Raw genomic sequence first — 23,638 nt, 5'->3', positions numbered from 1 at the left:
AGCCAAACACTGCACTGTGCTGGCCCTCGAGGGAGGGGTTTCCGAGTGTTTTTTTTTGGAGGGGAGGGTTGTAAGAAATTATCATATTCAGGTTTTGCGGTCTTCAAGAGAAGCTGACCAATAATTTCTGAGGCTGTTTTCACACCGATGCCGGTAACAGGCATAATTTCCATAGATTGTAAATCAGCATTAGATGATATGTTGTCTAAACAGCTCCCGTGTCGGTTTGCGCGGTACTGCAGTCCTTCCATCTGCGGCGAGCACAAAAGAATTCTATGCCGAACCGACCTTGTTTATAAGCCCAACGGTTGTGTCAGCAGAGGGCAGTAAAGATTTTAATTTTGTTTTAAATATGTTTCTGAAATCCGAGGGTTGAGGCAAGATATATTTGTTGTCTCTAGTTTAAATATTGCATTCACGCAAGTCAGTTTTATAAGTTATTATTTAGTTCAATAAGTAGATGCTGCTACTGCTGCATATATAGTGCATTACATGCTGAGTGAGTCTTGCATGGTGATTTCTCTGCTGCTGCTTGCCTCTGAGTTTTCTTGGTTCTATTCTCTGACAAAATAAATACCACAGTATATTTGACAATTTTTCTATAATTCTTAGTGACAGAGATGAAAAAAAAAACTGATTGTTGAGTGATTTAAATGCTGTTTCAGTTGTATGTTGACATTTTTACCAACAGAAACACTGTTTAGATCATTGTTACTATTAAGGTGTAGTAATATTAATAGATCAGGTAAGTAAGTTGGTCTATGATGTCATAGCTGTGCGGTAAGACAATTATTACTGCACGGTCATGTGATCTTGTTTAGCCAATCACAGTGTTTAATTTATCCAAGCCATTTTATAAAGAATATTAAATCCACTGTAGAACCCACCTAGTAAATAGAATAATAACAGCTACAGTGGAGGGCGCGCTCCGTCCTCTTTCCAGTCCTCCTCCTCCTACAGACCTGCCACTGTGTCAAAAAACATGCATACTTAACTAATAGCAAAACGGGTAATTGAAAACTACAGGTTAGAACTGTGTCAGCTAACTTATTGTTATTATTAATGTACCACAATAATCTCGAAACATTGACAGATATTAGAATATGATTCTCAACCTCGTCCTTTCGTTACCTCTCCAGCTAGAATGTTGTTTTAAAAGTGGTAGGAATATTAACAATGTTTTAGTCGCTTCTATGTGTAAATCAATACCATCTAATGACAATTGGCTTACTAAAACAGTACATGGTAGCTTTCGGTGTGGAAGATGTGTCCATTGTTCTAACATGCACAATACCAAATATTTTAATCATCCACACTCTTGTCATAAATACATGATACAAGGTGTTATCAATTGTAATACAACCCATGTGGTATATGTGCTTAAATGTCCTTGTGGCTTAGTTTATGTAGGACAAACAAAAATTAATTTAAAAATACGTATACCAGAACATGGCTACAATACAAAATAACAATATAGATTATGCAATAGCGAGACACTATAAAGCCATGAGCCACAGTTCTACCTCAAGTCTTAAGTTTATAGGACTTGAAAAAAGTCTCAAGGGTGGGTATACTAAAGTGTTGCGGCTGTCGCAATGGTCGCAAACCAGTTGCAAATGAGTCGGAAGTCTAGGGTGAAATGTACTTAACAAGCGTGTTAGCGAATTTTTAGGGAATGCTTTGCAGCAACAGTTTTTCTTTGCAGTTCAGCCTTAGATAAATATACAATTATGGACGTTATATGCATAAATTCACAAAAATTGGGGTAGAGATGAGGGTTCTCAAATATCATTGTGAGATGTACTAAAGCTGCCAGCAATTGTGCACTTACAATTCCATCAATTTGTTAAGAACTTTTGAAAGCATGTTTTTAACATTCACAGTTGTTGTTGGCATTTCCCAGTCCGCTTTTTCTCATGTCTTGCCAGTTGTCTCAATGCATTTTTGAGGCGAAGACACAAATACCTATTTTTCTCCAAAAGCAGGGCGTACTTACAAGCCTTGCAAACAAATTTCTATCACATTTCTGGTTTCCCCAGTGTGTTGGGAACAATAGACTGCATGCATGTGCTGCTAATCCCTCCAGCTCATTCTGAGCATCTGTATAGGAATATGAAACACACCTATTCTCATAATGTGCAGGTGGTTTGTAATTGTGCACAATTTAGCACTGCACCACTGACTAACTTAATAAAAACCGACAGTATTCATTTGGCTTAAAGGCTACTCATGATAATACGAACTAGTGGCATAATGCTAAATTTGTTGCTGGTCCCTTGAAATTCGTATTAACGAGAATTGACTTTCCTCCTGCAAGTATCATAACTTGCAGCACCATGATCTATTTTGTGTTAACTGTCAAGGCTACTAAGTGGCCAAGTTAGAAATAATAATAAATCCGCTAAAATTATTTAGTTTCAATTTAAAATAATCTTTTATTTGCGTTGTACATCATTGTATTCAAAGCAGCAACATGATTTATTTTGTGTTACCGGGAGCCTATAGGCTAAAGTAAAAAGAAAGTGTTCTAGGTATTCATTTGGTTTTACTATACTGTATAGGCGTACTGTACAGATTTATATGTTTACATAACGTAATGTGTAGCCTACACAAAACACATTACTGTTATGTCAACGCAATAGTTTATACATTTAAAATGCACTGAGCACTATAAATGTGTGTGTGTGCGATTTAATTGTATTTTATTTTTTTAAACCCAACACCTCCTTATATCAGACAAACATGTCCAGTTTAGTGAGGGGCTACTGTATGACTATGAGAAACTTTTTGATAGAAACAAATTTTTTTTATTTGGGGGTGAAGGTGGGGGCCCCACTATAGAATCTAATGGGATTAAACTGCCTTTCATAATTTATTTTAAAAATGTCCCATGACTCTCGCAATGCTAGAGATCTCACTAATAGGAGGCAACAAATATTTAAATAAGTATAGTGTGGCTCTCTTCATTAACATATTTTCTCTTAGTACATACGACTAAATGTATACTTTGCAATGAAATGCAAATTGTGGTATGTTTGCACTGCGACTGGTCATCTTTGTACAACTACCCCTTAGTCTCTGAGATAGGTGGTAATACAATTAATCTACTAATGAGGAGAGAGTCATTCTGGATTTATTTTAAAATCTATGAAACCACATGGACTTAGTGAAACATTAGATCTCAAGCTATATCTCAAAAAATGTTATATGTTTTAAAAATTAGATAATGAATCTTTGTATGGTAATTGAATCTTCAGTTGTCCAGGGTTGGGAATCGTGTTCCAGTGTCTTCCAATCTTTAGTATTGAATAATTGTTTAACTTAACTATGTAATATGATCTATAAGAAAATATATGGCTGTATTTTAAAGTGTTTTAATATATCAGGGTTTGAGTTTAATTATTATGTTATTACACTATGTATGGACTAACAATGGATTCTAAAACCATTTTTAATTAATGAATGCTATAATAGGTGAAAATTGCCATCTGTAACTTTAATTAATGTCTGGCTATTATCCAATTAATGATTAACTATTGGATTTATTGGTGTCCTATATATATATGATCAAGTTATGTTTTCTAATTGACAATCGCTGCAACACCTGATGAAGACACATTATGTGTCGAAACACACTGTTTTGTTTTATGTTTTGTTTTAATACATAGCAAAAGGTTTTTAAAACAAAAAAAAAATGTAACAGGATTGTGCATATAATTATTAGCGGTCAAGTCTGAAAGAAGAAGAGATTTTTCTGTGCGGCCAGCCTCGTCTATACGAGCATCATCGAGCAAAGTGTATATGGTACATGCCTTCAAGATTGCTTTATAAAGATATCAATAAATTAAATTCAATTAAAAACGTTACTCTTTGTTCGCCACAACTGCACCAGGAAGAGCCTGGCGTCTATGGTAGTTAGTACAAGCGAAGTGTGTTTCACAGGCACTATGTTGTTAATTACTATACATCAAGCAAGGATTTTTTTTTTTTTTTAAATATTCTGTGGCAGGGATTGAATTGACCTATCACTTAAATGTTAGCATTAACATTAACATCTGCTCAGAGTACAGGAGACATTTATCCTAATCCATGTATCGACAGTCACAGGTCATCCTGAATATTTAAGGAAGTCAGCCATTAGTGCCAGACATTTCACTGTCTGTTGTATGTAAAATTAGACAGGATTCTGCATGTTCTCAAGGTCAAGTTATGGAAGGCTAACGTGTGGTATCATAAAATCAGAGTTTTTTGTGAGGTTCATCAAACATGTATAGTATAAAAGACTGTAAGTGGTGCCAGCCAGGGTGTTTAATAGTCCTGTGACAGTCATTCAGTTGCTGTGGGATATTATTGAATGTGTCTTATCTGGCTTGTGTTTACACATTTAAATATTCCCTTGCTAACCAGATGCTACTAATGGATTATTCCATAGCTATATACTGTATATATAAACAGGCCATAACTATTTGTTGTTAAATATTCAACACTCAAAGCTTAGATCGGTAATATACTTTGCCACAAAATGGGTTAGCAAACAATTATATATATATTATATATATATATATATATATATATATATATATATATATATATATATATATATATATATATTATCATGTAAAATGATAATTAATCAAAGCACTGTAAAAAAAAAAAGTAAAATAAATAATTAACAAAGCAATGTTGCTATTTTAGGCTGTTGGTTATTTGGTGCAGTGTGAAGCTAAAGATTCCGAGAAGAATGCAACCAAAATGTGAATGTTCCGATTCTATTCAAGCTGTGCTGGAAGCTGTTGAATTTCAGATCTCAATGCTAGCATTATATATATATATATATAATGTCAAGGGTGAAACCCAGTGGTCTGGCAGTGGTTTTGCCCAGGCCTATCTAGTTTCACTAAGGGTTTCTGGGCGAATCCCGAAGTTACCACCTTTTTTCGGCACTCACCCGTATCCAAAACCGGTGAATCTAGATTGGCCCAGAACTTGAAAAAGATGACTGGGCGAAACTCATTTTTTCAAGTTTTCACTGAATTTCAGGTCTAGTCCGGTCTAGTCTAGGTTTGTCCAATGCTTCAAAATCGATGCTGGCCGATCCCATTAATATGACTGAGTCTAGTATAAGCCTTATAATTAGACAATACAAGGTAATTCCTAAAGGTATAGTAAACAGTCTGTACACAGTTTGTGGTTGGATTGTTTTGGTAAAAATAGCTTTGTAGTTATTGTATTAATTCTTATTTCAAATCGAACTATACGAGTTGTACCGAGTTTGTACAGTACTGTATACTGTAATTGATTCATTCACTGCAGTTCTTTCAACCATTTTCATAAGTTTTTTAACTAAAAATAAACTAGTAAATACAGTAATTCTGTAAATGTGTGAGTTCTGTTACATATATGCATCTTAATGCCATGGCTCTTGTGTACCTGTGGTTAACTAGACACCTTGGGTAAGTTGACACTAAATGGCATCCCTGTGGGGTGTCGAGTTAACAGTGTGTGTGTGTGTGTGTGTGTGTATATAAAGTGTGTGTATGAAAAAAAAAAATTGATATTTAAAAATCTAGAATAATTGATTACAAATCAATTATCAGGACGTTTTGGACTATAAGTCCTTCATCGGCTGAATACAAAAAACAGTACTTTTAGAAGTTGATAAAAAACAAACAAGTAGTCTTTTAAAGACAATTCCAGAATGTTGAAGATATTGAATATATATTATATATCATATATATATAAGTATAATAATATATATTATATATAATATATATCTATATCAGAGAGATAGATCCAAAGAATGATAATCTTTTTTGTACCATTAAGCATCATAACCATAAAGTAACAATATTTTTGCCCATTATTAAGATATTTAAGAAGGGTTCTGACCCTCATATTTGGATTAGCATTGAGCAAGGAGTTTAAGAACCTTGAACACTGGGTTAACAGAAGTATGGATTAAATTAAATAGCAGAAGAGATAAGACTGGAAGTTGATATATAAACACCACTCCTTGTACAGTGACAGCGCACTGTCATAATCGTTTTCTATTAACAACGTACTCATAGGTCAGAAGTCCAGCTAAAATTAACACAGATGTATACTCACACAGTGTGTATAGCATCATTGAAATTAAATCCTGATTTTCTTTAACATTTGCATCTAATTACTATGATTTACAATCCATTTGAAACACACTCTAGGGACTTGAATGTCTTGCTGAGATTTGATCAGTTTCTTTAATGTCCACCTCTGTTTCTTTAGAAATCAAAGATAATGCTGCAAATCAGTCAAGGAAAATGCCTGTCCTTTCATAAATCTCAATACAGAAAGCAGTTTAATTAAAATAGTCAAAAGCGTATAATTAAAGCATCATCCAATCTAATTGTACATTTTCTTAATACTTTTTTTCATAAAACCCACAATCAATTATTTCCAGACTATAATGCAATGTCTGAGCAATGACTGTATTCATCTTTCTCTTTTAACTGTTACAAACTGTTGAGTGAAAAATGAAAGGCTTCAGAAAATGACATTTTTAAATGCATGTCTTGTATTTTAGGGTGGTGTGTGACTGAATTGCATGTCTGGCCTCAAAAGGACAAATGGTTTAATTTTAAAAAAAATGGAAAAAGAGATTGCAACGGTGTAATGTTCACAAGAGCTAATTCTTTCCATTAGATCCGCTTAGAAAAAAAAAATGCAAAAAAATGCAATCCATTACACTCCATTTATTAATTCACACTTTAGGTGGTATTTCATTGGGTTGAAATATAAGTTACAATCCCTAAAAGCTCATTCTAATAGGAGGAATTCTAAAATAATGGGATTTCTCTTGAGTCATATATGGTATAGAACATTTACATTAAATTCTACAGTAAATTAATTGAAACAAATGTCATTAACATAACAACCCTGCTATTTCTACCAGTTCATTCCTTGCCAAAGGTACCGATGCCATCTACTTTATAGTCAGAGCAAAGTTGAAGTTTCAGAAAAGTTGAATTTCAGATTTGGCATATATGCCCCATGCTAAGGATTACAGTTTTGATTATATGTCAAGAAGTGGCTTCAAGTTATTATTGAAGGTTTATGCCAATCATACAATCCAGTTTTCTACTGATAGCTTTGCATTTTTAAAAGGTGTTAAAAACAGGTCGTTTAACATTGTAAATTGGATTTTAACACTGCTCTTTGCAAGCATTGATTATGTTAATTGTTTTTTCTTTAATGTCAGAGTAGTGAAGTCAGCAGTTTTACAACAGCCATGCCTTTACCATTGCTCTCATTACCATTGCTAATGGGTACACACATGTGTCAACAAGGTCCAAGCTCCAGCTCATTCGAAGTTTAGGAAATAAGAAATCCAATACTATTTTCAACAAAAAACTGTTCTGAATATTCTTTGACTCTTTCAGGCAGACTAGAAAGATTCTGTTTAGGGTATGTAGCAAGGAAAATATGTTTTCTTTATTTTACCTATGGAAATGGAGTGCTATGGAGACTCAGCACAGACAGTTTCTTAGCAAATGCATTTTACTTCTGTTCTGTATTCCACCTTTACAAAGGCCAATTATACCAAAATTCAAGCGGTTTCTCTTAAGAGCCTCTTAAGAGCATCTTAGGCAGTGTTCCTGAAAAAAAATATAACAGAGGATTCAAGTTACATTTACAAAGTTACATTTTAAATAATGTTATACTAACAATTACCTATATTCATTGGACTTGAAGAAAGTATAAAACAAGTTACACTCTTTCCTGTTTGTCACTAGAAACACATGGAAACATTGCAACTCTTTGAGTTCCATCACTTTACATCTATTCATCAATTAGTTAGCACACCCCCACTGGTCCATCGCCCGAGTCCAGGCAGAGACTTCCCACTAGGGTTCAAAGGCTTCGTAATATCTATTGCTTAGGTCCAGCGAATGAAAAGAGGCAATTGGCTGACTGCAGGAACAGTCGACTTCTGTCCTCCTGATTGATCAGTGGGTAAACATTAATGACAAGGAGGATTCCATTTTCCATCGGTGTGTTGGATAACATGCATATTGGCTGGTTGCCATTCACAGTGGAACCTTATTTTTGGGGCTCCATCCATTGTTGCTGAAGCACATGATGTGCAATGCTGTTGTAGTTGTAACTCATTTATGTACTGCATGTATTTTTAGCTTTATTTAATGGGTTTGCTCACTAAGCTACTAAAGTCAAAATTCATTTAAAAACAGTGCCCTGCGATTGGAAAATGTATGTACAGTGGTAGCCATGGCCATCTATTCACCGGTTGCGAGACTGTCGCAGTTTTACAATCCTTTTTTTTTCTTTCTGACTGGCATTGAATCAGCTGCACTTCATCAGTCCTGCCACCAGGTGGCAAAAGAAAGCAGAAATGCATTAGACCCAACAGCTGGGAGCTCTGTGGACTTAAAGGCTACGCTTTAAAGATAATCGTGCATTTTATCAGAGTACAGCGAAACTGCCCATGGTTTGGAGTTATGCTCTGAAGTAAATGTACTGTTCACGCTCATTCAAATTGAGGAGTTATAATCATTGCATAAAAAGTGCTTACAAGTATAAATGCACCCTTTTTTAAGCATACAGATGAGCAATCCTGCAAGAATCTGAAATGATCTACAGCATCCTTCTTAATGTAAATATGTATTTATACTACCAGCATAGTAGGCTACTTGTACACTTGTACAGTCCAGTTAATTTTGTATGTGTTAATATACAGTATGCATAAAATGAAAACAGTGTTGATTTTAATAATGCACTGAAATCCAACGATAATTGAAAGCATGGCAGCTGATAGTTTTAAGATGGCACTAATCTTGCAATGAAACCAGGGTTTGTAAAATCAGTCATACTGTATATGTTATGCACATTCATCATAACTTCTGTCCCATGAAAATACAGTCATCAGTTGTTGTTTTTTGTCTTTATGCACAGAAGATACAATCACAGAAAATACCAGTTTGTACTTTATCATTATCCCTGTTCACTCCAGGCATACAACACTTTTGGCGGATTTCCAAGCAAATGATACTTAGCACGCCAATGTGCTACAAGTAAATGAACGTAGTTTGAAACCTTTACATAATTATTTTTCATAAAAGAAAGAACCGCGGTGCATCACCGTCTAGCAACGAGTACACCCATCTACTACTGGACTCGCTGTAGATATTGCAATGGTAATGGAGGTTGTTTTTATCTTTTTGCAACCTAATTTAAAATTGCACAATTGGAGTGTTGCTTCACCACTCTGTTCAACCGCTGTCAAACTAATACAGATTTCAGCGCTGAACCTAAGCAAAGGCTGTTTCCAAGCTACTGTACCAAGAACTTGCCTCATCTAACCCTGTGTAAGTGTGAAGGTCATTGCAGCATTCCATGTGTGTCCCCAACCAAGACTGGCAACCTGGTGCATGCAGAATCTTTGTTATAACAAAAATGTGTATACCCCCAAAAAAGTACTAAAAAAAGCATCTATTTTATATGTGTAGAACTGGTTGTATAAAAGACAATCTCAGACTCTGAAACTGTAAAATTACTGGCAGCTATCAGAATAGACTATCCCACTTATTTTGAATGAATACATTTTAAAGAACATAAGACCAATTCATAATTCATTTTTAAAGCCCACGTTGAGCACTAATTCAAGATCAAAATGTTTTAAGTAATCCTAATGCAATAAAGCATGAATACATATATACATACAGTATTGTGAACATGGCAAGCCAGTGGGTAGAAAGCGACTGTATGTTTCTACTTACATTCATCAAGCATCTGCCTCAAAGTATCAAAAGGATCAAAGGGACCTTTTTTATATTATGAGCTGTGCTTAAGAAGACACACAATGAAACAAGCGCTAGGTTAATGATTTCCTTTATGTTGCAAAACAGCCCACCTGCTGTTCGAATGAACCACCTGGTAAATATCAATGAAAATTGGAGATTGGATGTATTTGATTCTTTGATCTGATTTACGGAAAAGCTAAATGGTTTGCAGCTATTCAATTATTTATCTGAAAAAATAATGACCTTTTTAAAACGTATACCATGAAGCCAAAGAAATCAATAACATTTCAAGGTGTTAACTGTGAGCAGTTGTGGTTAATGAAAAAATGAAGAAATCACTTTTGTTTTAATACAAACAAATTTTTTGCTCAAAAAATTTGGGTAAGGCTTTTAAACAAACTGGTATATGTAGGTTTCTGTTAAAAATGGAAACTGTTTTTACGTGCTTAATGCAACCTAGAGAATGCGTTAAATCTGAAATTCTACGAAATACCATTATTAAAATAAATGTCATCTAAATGTATCCTCCAGTAAATAAGACAGTGACCTCATCCGCCAACACAGCCTCATGTTTCACTCCTATGCTGACGATACCCAGCTCTACTTAAAACTCGACCCTGGTAGCCTCTCTGCCATGGTCCGGCTCTCGGCTTGCATTCAAAACATCGAGGCCAGGATGTCTGCCAGTTTTCTTCAGCTGAACACTAGCAAATCTGAACTCCTTCTAGTAGGATCTAAAACTAAACTAAAGAATTTCAGTATAGCTGCACTGAACATCGGAAAATGTCTGCTGCTGCCTTCCCCCACAGTACGAAGCCTTGGTGTACTTCTTGACATAAACCACTCCTTTGAGGCCCACATCTCCTCTGTCATCAAGTCTTCCTTCTAGCATCTTTGAAACATCTCCAAAGTCCGACCCTACCTTTCCCTCCTGGAATACAGAGATACTTTGTCATGCATTTGTCTCCTCTTGACTCGACTACTACAACTCTCTACATGGTGGTCTCCCGGCACACACCATAAACTGACTGCAGCTAGTTCAGAATGTCAGTACCAGAATCCTTACCAGATGTAAAAAATGTGATCACCTCACCCCCCGTCTTGCCCAGCTGCACTGGCTACCTGTAAAGTTCAGGATTATTTTCAAAACTCTTCTGCTCACCTACAATGTCCTTCATCACACAGGTCCCGAGTACCTCCTCAACCTGCTGACCCGCTATGTCCCTGCCGCAAGCTGAGGTCCTTCGACTGGCCTGCTTGGATATCCCCAAGCAAAAGTGCACCACACTTGGAGAACGCTCGTTTAGCTTCATGGCTCCGACTCTTTGGAACTCTCTCCCAGCTTTGGTGTTTGATGCTTCCACCGTCGCTAGCTTTAAATCAACCCTCAAGACCCACCTGTTCTCTTTTGCTTTCCATGCACTTTAAGCGTGATATCTGATATTAGCTGCTGTGTTGCTGCTACTATTTCATGTATTATGCACTTTCCACTGTATTTAATGTATTATTTAATGTATTTTGCTACTTTCATGTATTATGCATTTTTTTACTGTATAGTATGTATTATGCATTTCTCTGTATTTAAAGTATTATGGATTTTCTTATTCCTGCATCTTGTAAAGCGCTTTCTGATGACGGTCCACTATGAAAGGTGCTATATAACATAAAGATTGATTGATTGATTGATTGATTGATAATGTGAACAACTTAAGTGGATCTAAAAGGATCTCTGAAAGGGGCTGCCTGACTTTCAATGACTTACGGAATTAATCATTTAAATAATTTAAGAGTATTATCCTTCAGGGAGTGGCTATTCCCCCAGTAACTGGCCACATTTATTTCTTCCACATATACAACTGTGAGGCCAAAGCCTGGATTTGTAGCTAAATCTAATTAGATGTGCATTGGTGTAATAGAGTGACCAAGCAGGCAGACAAAAAAATTATTTTACAGCTTTTTACAGAGCAATTTTATTTCAAATTTGAAAGACCAAACAGTCCCTTGCTTCCTACATAAAAATGAGCAGCTTATGAACCCAACCAATTCTACCTAAATATTGTGTGGTGATCAGATGTTAAAACCATGTGATTGCCATTCACTTTATTCAATTTCAAAACATGATGATAATACATGATATGGAGCATTTTTATCCACATACATAGCTGGCAGATCAATTAATTAAATAACTTAGTTATTGTTTGGCCAAATGAGGTCCCAGTTTTTCTATTCCAAGCTCATTCTCACATGGGGACATGGCAAATGCATAAACACCCAGATCCAGGCAACATATGTAATATATACATTAAGCATGTCCCAGTCGGTCAATAAACAAATGTGATGCATGATTTTTATGGTTTCGCTCGGATTTCCAGACATGCTTGTCTGATATAATAAGCTCAAATGCATGGTCAAATTTTATTTTGTCAGATGTAGGGGAAGGCAGTCCTGTCAATTGCCACATTAATAGTCAATGGTTTATGTTGAATTTATACCAAGGATGTTTCTTTTAAATGTATCACATGATACAACTTCTATGCATTTATGGCAGAATGACACAAGCCTCTAACAGGGCAACTACATTTAAAGATATCATTAATTGTTTCTGGAAAAGTATTTGTGCTCTTCTTGATTTCTGAAAACACAAGCTCACTAGTTACAACACATTAACGCAAAATAATGAACTGAAACTTTAAGCACAGGCTTTCATTAATTTTCATTTAACATTTTCGGAACATTCACAACCTGAAGATATGAGTAATGGTGCAGCTTGTGGAGTATGAGTCAATGTCACATCACCAGGGCCAAAACTATTATTAAGCATGCTGCAGAGCAGTGGCACAAGCTATTTAAAAAATACATACCCTTCAAACTGCCAAATACTGCATTCACCACAGTGTAAACATAACTCAAAAGTATAACATTTGTTCTGGTTAAATCATACCATTTTAACAACCGTTTATTATTTAAAACATCTAAGTAAAGAATGTGTTTAAACAATGTAATCTTTTTTAATTACAGATAGTATTTTATGTGGTTAAAAAAAAAAAAAAAAAAAACATGACTTATCTTGGTTAACAGTTTGTTTTAATATTAATATTTACTAACTTAAGCAATCAGGTACTGTATTTTCCTGAGTTCTTCTGTGGTAGCTAAAGCATCCCGTTTGCAATAATCACATTAGCGTTTCAGGTGCAGTTACCTGTAACTGATTAAGCAATCTGTTTATTAAACGTGAAGCATATACTTTTAATATGAAAAAAAATCATGAACTGCATCAAAATGAAAAAAAAAAGCCTCCGGACTTGATGTGAATGATGCGTAAAAAATATTGTGTCACCTTAGGTCTACATCAGTTTTGGTGACTCAAGAAGCTTTATATGCCCACTGAGTAAAACATGGCCTGGTCAAAAAGAACAGACAGTCTGTCAAATCACTACAGAGCAGTCTGCTTAAAAGTGCCATGGCTTGCAATGGAGCTCAGACATTGCAGTAAATATAGCTAGCAGCTTTTGTTCTGCATGTAATGAGTCTATTTGGATTCTGCCAACTAGACAAGGAAACTAACTTAGAAGGCTATGGGCATTACAGCATTTCCAACTCTTTGGAAATTGATTGGTGGTCTCCTATGTAAGCCCCCTGACAATTTGAACACTTTCCAAACAGCCTTCCTCTCATGGTTCATGCAGTATATCTTTTTATTTTCCCTTCATTCTTCCTCAAGAAGGGAAGGACATAACAGTGTATTAGTCTCTTGGACAAGCAACGTGATTTCATGGATCACCTATATCTTGGTTTTTAATGTAAATATCAAGGAAGATTAACAGATTACAGGAAGATAGTGACAGCCCACGAATTACATTTCCCAAATATTTTATCAATCTGCTAAAGGCTAGATGATTGTTATCCAATAGTATGGTGGAAGTTGCAGCAGAAGCTTTATAGATGAGATCCAAAACTCAGAAGACACGTTAATTAATTAAAAATAATCTACAGTAAGCTTACTCTTCTACAGAACATTATTTCTTCAGCAAATTGCAGCCCCCTTTATCCACCCCCGTTTATTTTATAGATGAAACTAAAGAAAAGCAGGTCTTTTCTAAAGTATTTGGATTACTCTTGAGCAATGTGTTTGTAAAAACATAATATATTACAGGCTTGATATTAAATTATTCCTTAGCTGAATACAAATTTTACACAAATAGATAATGTATTTAAATATTTTCCTGTGCTTTAATTTAGTAGTTGCCAATTGTTTGTTTTTTTTATTATTATTATTTTCTCCTAATTTAGAATAGCCAATTATTTTTAGGCTCAGCTCAATGCTACCGCCCCCACACTGATTTGGGAGGGCAAAGACAAGCACACACTGTCCTCCGAAGCGTGTGCCATCAGCCGACCGCTTTAACCTTTATACTTTAACCACAAATTTGACCAAATGCTTCAGGGTGGAAGTCTCACAGAGGGTCAACCAGAGACAGCAACTCCTCATTGCATCAGTTCTTCCTCTACCAGTCAAATAAACCTTCAGACACCCTAGTCACTAGCACAAAAATCACACCTACACAAGTACCCCCACAGGCTTACTTCATATGCTCAGGTGTCTCTAGTTGCTGGCATTTCCTCTGCAATCAACCAGAGGTCATCCATACAACAGCCAATAGCGCTCATAGTAGAATCCTGCTTCAGACATTTTCATAATTTTAAAATGTGAAAAAAACTGAATAGCAAGCAATTAGGTTACAGATTTACAATGATATAGCCTGCGTCTTAAATTTGAGTACAGTATAGTGATGCTTGCATTAAAATCGCCGAGAAAAGACATAAATACCCGAGTACACAAACAGCAATGTGACTGACGAGAAAAGACAAACCAAAACCAAAACGTTAATGGCCAATATCATAGTATCCATGACATACAGGCAGGTGTGAGTAATCATGACTGAAAAATGAGAAGCAGCACATAATTGTAATGCTCTGTGTGATAGCAGACAGCTGCAAACTACCACCTTATACTTAACTGAGGTTGTATATTTGTAAATGCATATTTATTTGTTGTTTTATTTTTTCCTCAAACTGAGGATGGGAAACTTGGGCTGTGTCTTAAATTCAAAGGAATACGAGACTCTATAGAAAAAATAGCACATTTGTTTGTTTTGTTTAACATTCTTAGTGAATGCAAAAAAGAAACTGTAAATATTGTAAATACACACAAACTTTTCCACTGGTGTCACCATGGTTTCATACTTAAAAGACTGTGTCTGTTGAAGATCAGAAAGGATGTTCTTAAAGATCAGGAAGTTCTGCTTTTAATGATATTGCACTTCGGTAAAAGAATACCAAACAATGACATCTGTATGTGACTTCATTGAGCAGAAGCACTTATAAAGCCTCCAACTTCTATAGATGAATGGATGGTGATTTCCAAGATGAGCAACTGGTAATTATTCCATGGTGGGAATATGGTATTCTGTGAGACTGAAGATGAGGAAACCTGAGTTCAAAACCTGATAAATGACCACTTACCAGATTCCCTTGAGATCTGTATAAATGCGTCCACGCCACTCTCTCCATAGTTACCTTCGGAAGCCAGGGTCGACACAAAATTCCACCCCATATCTGTGACAATATCAAGCATGGCTTGCGCTTGATATGAGTCGGGTGGGACCACTCGAGAGAAAAAGTCATACCTGGTGTTGTCACTCAATTCAGGGGCTGTAGATGCATAGCTTATCTGAGGTATCTGTTAATAAAAAAGAGAGGTACAGAGAGTCACTTCTTGGTTATTCAAAACACAGAAAATTATGTAATATTTATGATAAATATTAATTTTAAAAAGTCATAAATTATTACTTCAGAGGAGAACATGGATTTTTCTTGTTCAAAAACCCTTTCTGAGGTATAACTAATGGGTTGATCTGGTCAACCTATATTGCACCAAGATAAGCCACAGCTGAATTTCACGGAACTGTTTTACAGCACTGGGGGATCACACTGGATTACTTTAACCAATTATTTTCAATGGCAATGCTGGCATAACCACAGATAGTTGGTTAAGGCAATCCAGGGGATTTCCTAACGCTGAAAAAAATGCTCCCATGAAATCCAGCTTTGGCTTAACCCAAAGGGGTACGTATAAGTTCATCTGGGTGCCCTTCTCAATTGCCACAATGCTCCTTAAAATGTGTGCCTATTCACGGCCATTATGGCTGTAGTGTCCTTTCAGCTACGGCACTTAGAGACGTCTGTTTTAGGAAGTGTTTGGATACAACAAATAAAATGGTTTGCATGGTTAAGTCGCATCAAAGGAAAAAAAAACAACAACAAACCAACAGCCAACACTACCCTTTCAAGCACATGGATTTCTATTGTGCGTAATAATGCCATCTCAGGAAAGAGTCCAGAAAAACAAAGCAGTAAGCCTTGCAAAATCTGCACAAAAAAAATTGCAAAACTTGATCATTTTTTCAGGTCAGTAGTTTAAATTTTTTTACAATACTTACAAGTGGTTTTCTTTCAGGTGTAAAAAAAAATACTGTAACTAACCTGAATATGTTTAAATTGCTGTTATCCCCATATTTTAATGTCCTTATTTTTACCACAACAAAAACAAAATGGTAGGGAATGCTTTGTATTACAATGATTATTTTCATTATTTGTCCATTTGCCATGTACAAGGTTGTCCTGGAAAAAAACTTGCTTCCTTCTGCTCTGACAATGTTTCCCAACTCTGAGGATTGGTTCTTCCAGCAGGACAATGCTCCATGCCACACAGCCAGGTCAATCAAGGTGTGGATGGAGGACCACCAGATCAAGACCCTGTCATGGCCAGCCCAATCTCCAGAGCTGAACCCCATTGAAAACCTCTGGAATGTGATCAAGAGGAAGATGGATGGTCACTAGCCATCAAACAAAGCCGAGCTGCTTGAATTTTTGCGCCAGGAGTGGTATAAAGTCACCCAACATCAATGTGAAAGACTGGTGGTGAGCATGCCAAGACGCATGAAAGCTGTGATTGAAAATCAGGGTTATTCCACCAAATATTGATTTCTGAACTCTTCCTAAGTTAAAACATTAGTATTGTGTTGTTTAAAAATCAATATCAACTTATTTTCTTTGCATTATTCGAGGTCTGACAACACTGCATCTTTTTTGTTATTTTGACCAGTTGTCATTTTCTGCAAATAAATGCTCTAAATGACAATATTTTTATTTGGAATTTGGGAGAAATGTTGTCAGTAGTTTATAGAATAAAACAAAAATGTTCATTTTACCCAAACACATACCTATAAATAGTAAAACCAGAGAAACTGATAATTTTGCAGTGGTCTCTTAATTTTTTCCAGAGCTGTGTGTATGTATATATATATATATATATATATATATATATATATATATATATATATATATATATATATATATATATATATATATGGAAGTGTACAAAAGGCAGGCAAATTAGCATCCAATTTGTTAAAAGTGGAAACTAGATCCTCAGCTTTACCTCTTTACCTCTACTGAGTGTTATTCACAATAGAAAGTTTGTAGTTCCTAGCTTCATAATGAAACATGGATTGTGATTTTTTTTACCAGTGAACAGCATGTCTCAGCAGATGAAATTATGAAAACCCACTGTAAAAAAATTAATCAGCAGGTGATAATGTGTAAGCAGATGAAGTGGTAACCGATTTATTTTTTATACTGAGCACAATGAGCCATGTATTTGGAAGACAGATTTAAAATAGACAACTTGTGGCTCAAATATGCAGCTGTGTAGGGCCCCAGGGATACAATAGAGGATTATAGATAATTTGTAGATAGCAGGCTGTAGCAATCTACATCCCGATGTATTCTTTTTATTTTATATGCTGAGTTTCAATTTTATTGTCTATGTTTCCTACTCAACAGTCTAGCTCAGAAATCGACTTTTTCAAAACGAAAGAGAATGTATCTACTTGTTAGACAGCCCAAAAGATTAGAAAAGGGGTATAGGCTGCAACCGCAGTAGGGTTTTGTTGTTCTAGTTAGATGGTTTTAATGTGTTGAACTCGAGCCAAAACATTGTAAAAGATCTGAATGGTGTGGGAATATTTTAGGTGTTTTTTTTTAGAATGGCTGCGCAAATTCACCACAAATGTTCATATGGGTAATCAGGGACAGCTGTTTAAGATGTACCATAGCTGTCCTGAGCTGGAGGCATTCTATTGTACAGGTGTAGGATTGCCTTGAAAAGGCTTGCCAGTTCCATCACTTACAGTCTTAGTATTTGTCTAGCCTGAAGAGGGATTATCAAAGGAATTATCATGGCGCTGCCAGCTACATGGGGAGATATTGACTAAGAGTGGGCAGACAATTAATACTGCTGTTATAAACTACCTGGTAAAATTGTACTGCAGCTTCCATGTGTATTTTTTTATTTATTTAACACATTCGAATATATTTTCTGCTGAATACCATTTAGCAACAGTTTTAAAATACTGGTACAGATGTCAAATCAGTCAGGGTGCAAACAAAAGGGACTGAACAGTTTTAAAGCACATTTAAAAAGTAGGTAGCTGTGAGTCGTATAAATATTTGATAAAGTAATTTAGGTTGTTTGCATCATAGAAAGATTATGCCTCAGATAACATCATCATTTTTGAAAAATACTTGTAAGGGAGAAAAGATCCAGCAGCCAGTGGTGGTTTGCAGTTATTCATTGTACAGCCTTGAAGGGTTTGGTACCTCTGTGTGTAGATTTCTAAATGAAAGTTGGCTCCTAAGAGAGCTTCTGCACTGAGAGAACTGAGGTTATGGTGATATATGATTTTATGATGGAACTAATTAACTCCATAATAGTCCTTTATAAATAAATGGAAAGTACTTTATAGACCAACTAAAGCAGGGGTGTCAAACTCCAGTTCTCAAGGGCCGCAGGGTCTTCTGGTTTTCATTCCAACTTAAGCTCTTAGTTAACATAATTTATCTAATTATTTGTTCAATTTGACATATTTAATATTTTTTCAAGGTCTTTAACAGTTGACGGTTTTAAAAATACATTTGATTCAAGGTACCTATGAAATACTTTGAGGCCTGAAGAGAAGTGTTAAATGTGTCCAGCTAATCAAATAATTAGACCTATTAAATAATTGAGAGCTCGGGTGGAACAAAAGCCAAAAGACACTGCAGCCCTCCAGGAACTGAGTTTGACACCCCTGAACTAACTTATTTACTATATATATAATAATAATAATAATAATAATAATAATAATAATAATAATAATAATAATAATAATAATAATAGACAGCAGATATATGCTGTCTACCTTATTCTTGCATTTCTATGGGAACTGTGTAAATAAAGAATGTATATTTTGAATTTAAGCTCGGCAGGGATGAGGTTAAAATATCATCTCTGCCAAATCCTTGTGCACAATGTGGCTGGGGCTTGATTGATTAATTCAGGATTAATTAAGCCCAGCCTCAGGCTATAAAAGAAAAGCCAGCGCCTTTGTTTGGGAGAGGAAGTGTTTGCTGAGAAGATGGAGTGTTTGCTGAAAACTTCTGCTTTTGTTTATTTGCTGTTCACTGTTACTTTGTTTTCTTTTGTTTTCTTTACTGAGTATTCACAATTTTGTTTTGGTGCTAAAGGTACTAGGCCTCCTTGTTAGGTAGGGGAATTATTGTTAGTGATGGGAAAAGCGAAGCCTCCCAAATCACTGAAACCTCTGAATCATTTGGTTCACAAAAAGATTCACTGAGCCGAAGCACATGAAGCGCTTCATGATCTTTAGTCCCATCTCTTGGTAGATCTGCACAACACAATACATTGAGAGTACAGCCACCTATCTCCAGAGAGAAGGCATTTAGTGAAGTGGACAACTGCACTAATGCTCAGAGAAGGCAATGTGTTATATAATGACATTTCATACACCTTTCACATACAACATCAAGCAATTGCATGTTTTTATTTTCTCGGTTAATAACTTAAACAATAGTTTCAGTGTAAAGGAACATTTTTAGTGCTTTTTCTAAAGATAGAGCAGGGCTGTTGTTTTTATTGAAATTGCCTGGAATATTTATTTTACACATCAACCACGCATGCGAATAACCAATAAAACCTTCTTAAATAATCATTCTAGAAATAGAAAAGTGTTGTTCAATCAAAAACAGGCTCTTGTTGCTTGAAATAAAAGACAGCGTAATTTGATGAGGCTTCAGTAACAGTAGTGTGTAAGATGGTGTGATAAGCATGGTGTGATAAGCATTTTGATTCATGTTTACAAGCAGGTGGTGCATGTAGTGTAGCTCTAGGTATAAAGTGGAGAGGTGGAAAATAATGGGTTCGAATCCATGTCATTTGCTTTTTTAAAGAAATGTTGTACTCTGTATCCTTTATACACATATAATCAGAGGTTATATTTTTTTAACAGTAATATTCATAAAGAGCTGTTTGTACATACTAAATGCTTTTTAGTTTATAAATATAAAACAAAAAGCAGCATCTTGATTTAAAAAAAAAAAAAATGTTCCTTTCAGCTCGACTGAAACACCACACTGAGCACTACTGACAAAAAGAGTATGTATTGGGTTAAAAAAAAATGTGTTTACTTCCTGTCAGCTACTGCTAAACACTGTTCATGGGTCACATGACATAGTGGTTCATGTGAACCACATGAACCTTTGCTTCGTAACACTGTTTGATTCAATTGGTTCATGTGGGGTCGAATCAGCTGAGGATTCGGTCCCATCACTAATTATTGTAAAGATAGTGCCTTTTACAGCAAGGATTTTTGTTTGTTTCTTTTCTTTGTGAAAGTATTCTTTGTTAGTTTTAGAACTGCACTGAGTGTGCTAAAATAAATATGTGCAAGAGCGCTTTCCTCTAAAATATCTTGTGTTGTCTGTCTGCCTCACATATTGGTCCCTATTAAAAGGAAGCAGCTGCCCTGCCTTCATCACCCACAGGGGGCACACTTACACACACACACACACACACACACACACACTATATACACTGAGTGTACAAAACATTAGGAACACCTTCCTAATATTGAGTTGCACCCCCTTTTGCCCTCAGAACAGTCTCAATTTGTCAGGGCATGGACTCTACAAGGTGTCGAAAGCGTTCCACAGGGATGCTGGCCCATGTTGACTCCAATGCTTCCCACAGTTGTGTCAAGTTGGCTGGAAGTGGATCTCTACTCCAAATAGCTCGTTCCGTCTCATCCCACAGATGCTCAATTGGATTTAGATCTGATGACTGGGCAGACCATTGCAGTAAGCTGAATTCACTGTCATGTTCGTGGAACCATTCTTGGACAATCCTAGTCTTGTGGCATGAGACATTATCCTGCTGAAAAAATCCATTAGCAAATGCACCTGATTGACAATGATGTTCAGATATCCTGTGGTATTCAAACGTTGCTGCACTTTTATCAAGGGGCTCAATGTATGCGATGAAAACGCACCCCACACCATCACACCACCACCACCAGCCTGCAATGTTGACATGCAGCATGATGGATGCATGTACTCATGTGGTTTTCTCCATACCGTAGTCCTCCTATCAGTGTGAAACAGCAGGAACCGGGATTCATCATACCAGGCAGTGTTTTTCCAATCCTCCAGTGTCCAGTGTTTTCATTCCTTAGCCCACTGCAACCGCAGTTTCTTGTGTTTTGCTGAAAGAAGTGGAACTCTGTTAGGTCGTCGGCTGCCATACCCCATTCGTGTCAAGGTACGACGAGTTGTGCATTCTTTTATGGGTCTTTCAGCACCAATGTTGTACTGGACTGTCAGTTGACTAACTGTAGCCTGTCTGTTGCTCTGCACAATTTGTGTCAGCCTCCTTTGGCCTCTTTTGACCACTGGCCTGCCATTGGCTGGATGTCCTTTGGGTGGTGGACCATCCTTGATACACACGGGAAACTGTTACAGTTCTTGACACACTCAAACCGGCGCACCTGGCACCTACTACCATACACAGTTCAAAGGCACTTAAATCTTTTGTCTTGCTCATTTACCCTCTGAATGACACACACACAATTCATGTTTCAATTGTGTCAAGGCTTAAAAATCCTTCTTTAACCTGTCTCCCCTTCATCTACACTGATTGAAGTGGATTTAACAGGATACATCAATAAGGGATCATAGCTTTCACTTGGATTCACCTATTTCATTTCATGGAAAGAGCAGGTGTTCCTAATGTTTTGTACACTCAGTGTGTGTGTGTGTGTGTGTGTGTGTGTGTGTGTGTGTATATATATATATATATATATATATATATATATATATATATATATATATATACTGTAGAAGTATTCACACCCTGCAAAGTTTTTACATTTTGTTGGCACCTGAGCGTACTGCACAATGCTTTCAAATTATTCCTTACATGTAGAATCTATACAAACTACTCTGCACTGATAAAGTTAAAAAATGCATATAGAATATAAATAAGTAAGATTTACAGGGAAAAAAACAAATTAATCTCATTTCTATAAGTATTAAACCCCTTTGCTACCGCAGCCCTAAATCAGCTCGGGTACAAATTATTTGTTTGAAAGGTCATAAAATTTGTGAAATTGTTTCAGCTTGTGTGTACTCAAAGTGGTTTAACTTGTAGATAATTTCCCACAGGTATATAAAGACTTTCAAGCTACAACTCACATAGTGATCCAACAAAGCAACCATGAACCACAAGGAGCTTTCGAAACAAGTCAGGGATAAAGTGGTAGAGAGGCACAGAGCAGGAGAAGGGTATAAGAAAATTTCAAAGGCAGTGATTATCCTTCTCAATACAGAGAAGTCCATCATTAAGAAGTGGAAGATGTATCATACCTCCAAGGCACTACCAAGATCAGGTCGCCCTCCCAAACTGAGCAGCCGGGCAAGCAGGAAACTGGTTTGGGATGTCACTCAGAAGCCAACAATGGCCTTGAGATATCTGAAAATTTTTGTGTCTGATGGGAGCCAGTGTTCACACATCAACAATAAGCTGGTTACTACACAAAGCTGGCCTGTATGGATGGGTGGCAAGAAAGAAGCCATTACTCAAAAAGCCTCCTCTTAAAGCACATATGAAGTTTGTGAAAAAGCATGTAGATGATACTGTAGACATGTGGAAAATGTTTTGTGGTGAGACGAGACAGAAATTGAACTTTTCGGTCAAATTCCAAGTGTTACTTACGTCTGGCGCAAGCCCAACACTGCACATCACCCAGTCAACACCATCCCAACAGTCAAGCATGGTGATGGCAGCATCATGTTATGGGGATGCTTCTCTTCAGCAGGGACTGGGAAGTTTGTCAGGATAGAAGGGAAAATGGATGGTGCAAAATACAGGTAAATCCTTGAGGAAAACCTGTTTGAGTCAGCCAAGACTCTGAAACTGGGAAGGAAATTGACATTTCAGCAGGACAATAACCCGAAGCACAAAGCCAAAGCCACACTGGAATGGTTGAACAAGAAGAGAAATAATGTTCTTCAGTGGCCCAGTCAGAGTTCTGACTTGAATCCAATCGAAAATTTATGGCGAGATTTGAAGATTGCAGTCCATCGATGATCCCCAACAAACTTATCAGAACTGGAGCAATTTTCCTGTGAAAAATGGGCAAAAATGTCACCATCCTACTGTGCAAAGCTAGTAGAGACCTATTCAAAAAGACTCTTAGCAGTAATTGCTGCAAAATGTACTTTTACCAAGTACTGACTTTACTGGTTGCATAAGTTTGGCGTAGGGGCAGGAAGTTTCAAGGGGGAGAACACTTGTGTTCCTCCAGTAACAACCAAAACAACTGCTTCATTTTCACATTTGCTTTTGATGAATTTTTGCAAACCTCTGTAAGGATGTTGTATTTTGT

At 36.4% G+C, this 23,638-nt stretch overlaps 1 protein-coding gene across 1 annotated transcript in view; it reads right to left on the bottom strand.

The window, feature by feature from the left end:
• The window catches only part of LOC121318317 (metabotropic glutamate receptor 8-like), a 179,464-nt gene that overhangs the window by 108,303 nt on the left and 47,523 nt on the right, over positions 1-23,638 (bottom strand). The window contains exon 3 of the mRNA XM_041254837.1: positions 15,321-15,537. Coding sequence (XP_041110771.1) covers positions 15,321-15,537 — 217 coding nt within the window. The remainder of the gene's footprint in view (positions 1-15,320; positions 15,538-23,638) is intronic.

This window comes from Polyodon spathula, chromosome 7 (genome assembly GCF_017654505.1).
Source record: "Polyodon spathula isolate WHYD16114869_AA chromosome 7, ASM1765450v1, whole genome shotgun sequence".
Lineage (NCBI taxonomy): Eukaryota > Metazoa > Chordata > Actinopteri > Acipenseriformes > Polyodontidae > Polyodon > Polyodon spathula.
Note: the sequence above shows the minus strand (reverse complement) of the source record. Positions and strands in the feature narration are given on the sequence as shown.